A 6000-nucleotide genomic window follows, 5' to 3' on the forward strand; every position below is an offset into this window, starting at 1 on the left:
GATTAAATTTCATGTTGCAATGTAAGTAAATGGTAGGATTAAATTTAATGTCAATGTAATGTGTGCAAATAGTAGAAATTGATCGTAACATAGTTGGTCTAAGGGAAATTAAATTTATTATTTTTGAATAACGTATCAGATTTGCATCTTTGAAAAAAAAATGATTGATTAGAAGAAGAAATTCTACTATACATGATTGATTAATTAGGTTTTCCACTAAACACTAAAGATTAATCATCAATAAAATTAGTAAATATTTTGTACTGGTGTTAGAATGATAAAAAAATAATAAAAATTTATTTGATAATGTTTTTCACGTAAGTTACAATATGTTAAATATTTTATATATAAGGATTAAAGTCAGTCTAAGGATAAAATATTTAGTTAATATAAAATATATTCAGATGAACTTCTTTTCTGTAATTAATATATATATATATATATATATATATATATATATATATATATAACAAGACAAACATGATAGTCATATAAGGGTAGAGAAGATATTTCTCTATCTATTTTTTTATTGTTGGTTTTGTTTGGCAGTTTGAGCGATTAAAAGGGTAATTGAATTTGAAAGGCATCTCAAAGGTGTCCAAGTTGATACGGGACATATTTTCTTTAGCCTTTATACCACAAAACCGAATCACGACTTAAGATTCTTCGGCCACTGACAAAGTGTAAAGGAAAAGAAATCAAAGAATGGTTTGTTTTCAACGTCTTCGATTGGAACACGTTTCCTCCTTTGTATACTACATCTCATATCATTCCTGTCTCCATCCAAATCTTCCATTTTGTTTCAAAAAAGAGAATTATTTTAGTCAACATTCGGCCTGAAATTGAATGGGTGGGTCATCATGCTACATGTCCTGTTTCTTTTTCTGTTAAGGAAAATTGAGCAAGAGAAGGAAGAGACTAAAAGCACAATAGTTTGAATAAAAAGAATGATCTTTACAGAACGAATAACTAATGATTCTACAGATGAAAAATACTAAGTGAACACATTTAAGCAATGAAATCTCTTCAGAAGCAAGCACGCACAAATCATTGTTCAGTTTGGCGACGAGTGGAGGGAAAAGGAGCACTGAATCTAGCAGAGAAACTGGGGGGCATGTCATCATCTTCGCTCTGAGCCCCACTATTGAAGTTGAGAGCATAGCTGTGTTCATCATACTGAAACCTGTTCTTCTGCTGCTGCTGCTTCCTTCCATACCCGCTTATCTTTCTGATGAATGTTTTCCACTTGGGACCTGCAATTACTTCTGAAAACTCCTTTATCTTCCTCAATTTATAACTCAGCCTCGAATCACCCTTCTGCTCCACCAGGCCTTTACCTTCTTCACTGCCTCTACGACTACACCAACTCCACCCGAAACCCCGAAAGCATCCATACCCACATCCACTTGGCTCTTGGTGCTCATAGAAATCTTCCTTGTGCTCCACTGCCTCCACCAATGGCCTTCCCTCAGAAGCAGCCATGTTTTCAGAGAATTGACAGGTTGTAAGGGTTGAAGCTGAGGGGATTTTAATTATGTGGATAGCATTTATTGGTGATGATTATAAGAAACAGTGAGAGAGAGAAAGAGATGCAGAGGAGGAAATGTCAAAGAAAATTAAGCTACAGCTGTATTGAACATCTCCAACCAAAAAAATATTAATTGAAAAAGGAAAAAGAATTGTTTGATCTGGAAGCGTCCGATCTGGAGTTTGGCAATGTTTGGCAATTGGCATGTCCATCACTCAAGACAATAATAATACAATTAAATACTAGAAAAAGAAAAGAAATGTGAAAATGATAGTATAATATATGAATTTAATTTCATGTGCCCCACACCTAACGGGAACTAGGGAAGGCTAAAGCCTACCCCAACGGTACTCTGTGTCATGCTCAGCTGTTGGTGGCTCCCACGTATATTCATAGAGTAGCAAAGAAATTCAGTTGTTGGGGGCAGCCACATGTCAAACCAAACCAGTTAGTGGCATGTGTTGAAGAAAAAGGAAATGTCATAGGTCAATACATACAGTAACACACCACCAGAAAGGACCGATAATCACTTGAAAACATGGAAATAACAGTAACCATAACAACAACATTACTGTAAGTGACTCTTTACAATATCCATTTTTACAAACACTAAAAAGAATTAAAAAAATATGAACAACATTTCTTTTCCTTTTCTGTTTAACTAAAACGACATGATATTCACTTTGGTTTTGGTGTAATACATGAATATGCAGCGGTGCTAAAAGGCCCGACAACTATTGACCTTGCGTTACCAACAATTGCAAATCTTTCCTATGGTATAATATTGAACAAAAGGGTTGATCCATTGAATGGATGAAAAAGACAAACCAGATTCAAAACAGGGATTAATCATCCTGCAGTTGTTGGAGCTCATTTCTGAACTTGACTTTGCAGTGCAGCAGGTTGCTGCTGTTGATTTTGTCCTTTGGGAGAGATCTTGGTTGCCATGGAACGTAATCCATTAGCAATCTCAGAGAAGGAAGGTCTTTCTGATGGTTCTGATGACCAGCACCTCTCCATCAGCAATCTCCATTCTGGATCACAAGATTCTGGAACTGGAGGTCGTAATGTGTTGTTTACAATACCACCTGTTTGAAAAAAACCAACATCTCAATAACCAAAAGCTAGTGATTAGTGAATAAAAGGCCCAGTATGGATTATTACCTATGATGGCCCCATAGTGCAAATCAGCATATGGCTCTTCTCCCGTGAGGAGTTCCCACATGACAATACCAAATGAAAGCACGTCAACCTGAATAGACAAATATGAGAAACAGTAGGTCATACAACGAAAAGAATATGAAGGAAGCATCAAAATAAATCAATGTTGTAAACCTCTTGTACCCAAGTTCAATTCCTATCAATAATATAAAAAAAAATTCAATGTTTCAAATAAGTTAAAGCATCAAATAAACCTTCTCTGAAACAAGGCTACTGCTCCCGTTTAGCAGTTCTGGGGCCATCCAAGGTAGAGTTCCTCTAACACCACCAGATATTAAAGTCTGGCACTTCACTTTGGACAGACCCAAGTCACCAACCTGAATTGAAAGTCAGATAGGTCAATAACCAGGATACAAAAAAATGTATGAGCCCATTTGCATTTTTTAACGAGGAAATCACTTTTATTTTGAAAGAAATCACTTCAACAACTTTTAGTGGGCTTTATACTTTTGAACAAAAAAAAAATAGAATCTAAAAAAATTATGATTATTTTTGAGAAGTTACTTTGAATAGATCTCGAAAAAGAAATAACCAACTTTCAATATAAAAAGGGCTTTTTATAATTGTAACAAAACAAACTTTAATTTTTCCGTTATGCAAAATCTCTAACAAAACAAATCTTAAAATTACTTCTGTTTATAACTTCAACAAACAGGCCATATACAAAAATGATCTATGCTAAACGTAGTGCTGTGTCTGTGTGGACCATGAAAGCAAATACCTGACCAGAAAACCAGTACAAAAAAATTCTGGGAAAAAATGGTGTTTCAGAGGTGAAGCTAATTATAAATCATTGTGTAAGCCTGAACCTATGGAAATTGGTGTACTAACTATTCATGCATGGTGTAATGCATGCTTAATGTAAAATGATACAGAAGAACAAGATTTCTAATATGATCACATCAGAATAATATTTCAACCTTGCATATTGGGCGGTGCGGATCCCGGAGATTCACAAGCAAGTTGTCACTTTTCAAGTCAAAGTGAACTATATTTTTTCCATGCAGGTACTCCATACCAAAGGCCACATCCATTGCAATCAAAAGACGCTTGCGCTTGTCAAGATTCCTTATATCATCACATAAATTTCAAACATTTACCATTATGGAAACATTTATATATTAAATTGGAGTAATCTAAACTTATACAAATACACGACCACTACTACCTCCCATTCTTCTGCAAGGCATTTCTTAGAGAACCATTAACCATATACTCAGTTACTGTCGCCACAGAACCTCTGGGGCCATCAAGCACAACACTGTAGAATGCTACCATATTCGGATGATGCAAGTCAGCAAGCTTGATTGCCTCATTCCAAAAATCTGCTCTCTGCTTGATGTATAAACCATGAACAATGTTAGCCAGTTTGTTGGATAGCAAAGAAAGAAGTATGAAATGGAAATCAGAAGCAGTAATGATGAGACACAAACCCGGCGCTCTTGCTCTGAAGTGATGGAATTTTCGGATGGGTCCATGTTCTCCTTCCACTATTTTTTCCCATTGCAGTTTTTTTGGGAATTTATTTTCTGAATCTGGTTTATTTTCTTCCCACGTTCAACCGAGCACAAACGTATCTCTGTCACGTTCATAACAAATTCACGTCCCTATCCTCAAACCCAAGTTCTGATACAAATTGGTTGAGCTCTGTGAAGGACAGACTCTATAAATAAGATGGAGTGTTCTCAATTTTGTATCACCAAGCCTACTTCTCTATTCAGAAAAATACATTATCAGAGTGAGTAAAGGTCTGGAAAAACAAAGTTGCCTTCGGATTCGTGCTTGCACCTCTTCGTGTTTGATCTGCAATGGTTGGAGGTACGCTTGTGCTCATTTTTTTAGCTTCTGCTATTTGATCTGAATATGACATTTAAATTCATTTGCATGTTTAGATCGGTATGTATATATATTTACATTTGGTATCAAAGCCAAAATGCCTCTGCCTTGCTTCTGTTTTGGAATTATATGGAGTAACGCTGTTCTGTTCTGTTTAATATGGAAAGAAAAGTAGAGAAGAAAGATGAACAGTGTAATGATAATTTAGAATAAGGTATAATATGGCACCGTTGGAAGAAATATCACGGAAGTTTGAAAGAGTAATCTTTTATATATTAAAATAAAAAAAGAAAAGAAGATTTTGGATCCTCTCCTTCTACTTTTAACATAAGAGGTCCTAATAAATCTCAATAATTTATTATGTAAAGTGGTGCTTTTCTACGCTAGACTGTCAATGTTTTAAATGAGATTTTGTTGCATCGACGAAAATTTAGAAACTTCAATTGAGTTATGACAGTTTATAAGGCCATTTTTCACCTATAGGAAAAGGCATATTAATTTATTATTTATCTACTTAATCAATATGATTTAAATATGAGTTATTAAGTGCCTTTTAGTGTGTTTGAATTATTTATTAAGATTAATTTTATGTTTATTTTGGTATTTAAACATGCAATATTAAGCTAAATAATTTATGCACATTAAATTTAATGGTCAAGAGCTTATATGTTTCAAATATTGGATAATCGTATGCATATATTATTTATTTACTTTTGAAGTTTTGTTGTATGATTCTATACATGCGAAGTTATCTTGAATATTTTTATGCAATGTTATTCAATTTATTTACATTATTTAGAATATTATGTAAATATTTAACTCTTATTAAGAATTAATGTTAAGTGATTAATATGATTTAATTAATTAAAGAATAGCCACAACATCTTTAATTAATTAGGTTTATATATTAAGTATAAAAAAATCACATTTAAAAAACATTGGTTGTGATTAATCATATTTAATGTGATAAAATATACCCACAAGAATTTTGTTACGTTTGTATGATTAATTAGGATAAAATATTAGGTTATATTTCTTAATTTACCCACAGGAAATGAGAAAAAGGAACATGATTTGATAGTTTTATCATAAGTATGAATCTAATTGAGTAGGACTTTGGCCCATAGGCAAGTTGTATGTCACTAGATTCATGAACTAATATATATTTTACATTGGTAAAACATGATAATTTATTGAGTCTCAAATTATGAATAATGAGAATGTATTCTGGAACTTTGCAGTTAATCAATCGGCAAATATTTCTGATATTAAGTGTGATATTCCCGAATTGAAAGGGGACAATTATAAGGTTTGGAGGGAGAAAATTCTCCTTCGTTTAGGCTGGATGGATATTGACTATGCTATTAGGAAAGACGAACCACCAGGCATTACTGAAACTAGCACTCCAGACGTTG

The 6000-nt window shown here is 33.6% G+C and overlaps 3 protein-coding genes across 3 annotated transcripts; all 3 read right to left on the reverse strand.

Annotated features, from left to right (window-relative positions):
• Positions 1-919: 919 nt before the first annotated feature.
• LOC102668365 (uncharacterized) lies at positions 920-3152 on the reverse strand. The gene is made up of 3 exons (XM_014762039.3): positions 2944-3152; positions 2693-2780; positions 920-2616 (listed from the first exon to the last, which is right to left on the reverse strand). The coding sequence occupies exon 3, from the start codon at positions 1480-1482 to the stop codon at positions 1048-1050; it is 435 nt and encodes a 144-aa protein (XP_014617525.2). The 5' UTR covers positions 1483-2616; positions 2693-2780; positions 2944-3152; the 3' UTR covers positions 920-1047.
• Positions 2399-3587, reverse strand: LOC112997651 (mitogen-activated protein kinase kinase kinase 12). The gene is made up of 5 exons (XM_026123906.1): positions 3581-3587; positions 3403-3470; positions 2944-3066; positions 2693-2780; positions 2399-2616 (listed from the first exon to the last, which is right to left on the reverse strand). The coding sequence occupies exons 1-5, from the start codon at positions 3585-3587 to the stop codon at positions 2399-2401; spliced, it is 504 nt and encodes a 167-aa protein (XP_025979691.1).
• Positions 3588-3649: 62 nt separating this feature from the next.
• LOC102662119 (serine/threonine-protein kinase CTR1-like) lies at positions 3650-4227 on the reverse strand. The gene is made up of 3 exons (XM_041005465.1): positions 4183-4227; positions 3918-4081; positions 3650-3817 (listed from the first exon to the last, which is right to left on the reverse strand). The coding sequence occupies exons 1-3, from the start codon at positions 4225-4227 to the stop codon at positions 3652-3654; spliced, it is 375 nt and encodes a 124-aa protein (XP_040861399.1). The 3' UTR covers positions 3650-3651.
• Between the last annotated feature and the right edge of the window lie 1773 nt (positions 4228-6000).

The sequence above is a fragment of the Glycine max genome, chromosome 9 (assembly GCF_000004515.6).
Source record: "Glycine max cultivar Williams 82 chromosome 9, Glycine_max_v4.0, whole genome shotgun sequence".
NCBI lineage: Eukaryota > Viridiplantae > Streptophyta > Magnoliopsida > Fabales > Fabaceae > Glycine > Glycine max.

What these genes read in the sequence shown, in the direction of transcription:
- LOC102668365 (XM_014762039.3), bottom strand. Translation starts at nt 1,482, where the DNA reads ATGGCTGCTTCTGAGGGAAGGCCATTGGTGGAGGCAGTGGAGCACAAG.
- LOC112997651 (XM_026123906.1), bottom strand. An exon ending in ATCATTTTTGTATATGGCCT is followed by an intron (nt 3,067 to 3,402) that starts GTTTGTTGAAGT and finishes CTTTCAATTCAG; the next exon opens with GTTGGTGACTTGGGTCTGTC. An exon ending in GTAGCCTTGTTTCAGAGAAG is followed by an intron (nt 2,781 to 2,943) that starts GTTTATTTGATG and finishes TTGTCTATTCAG; the next exon opens with GTTGACGTGCTTTCATTTGG.
- LOC102662119 (XM_041005465.1), bottom strand. Translation starts at nt 4,227, where the DNA reads ATGGACCCATCCGAAAATTCCATCACTTCAGAGCAAGAGCGCCGG. An exon ending in CTTCAGAGCAAGAGCGCCGG is followed by an intron (nt 4,082 to 4,182) that starts GTTTGTGTCTCA and finishes TACATCAAGCAG; the next exon opens with AGAGCAGATTTTTGGAATGA. An exon ending in GCCTTGCAGAAGAATGGGAG is followed by an intron (nt 3,818 to 3,917) that starts GTAGTAGTGGTC and finishes TGATGATATAAG; the next exon opens with GAATCTTGACAAGCGCAAGC.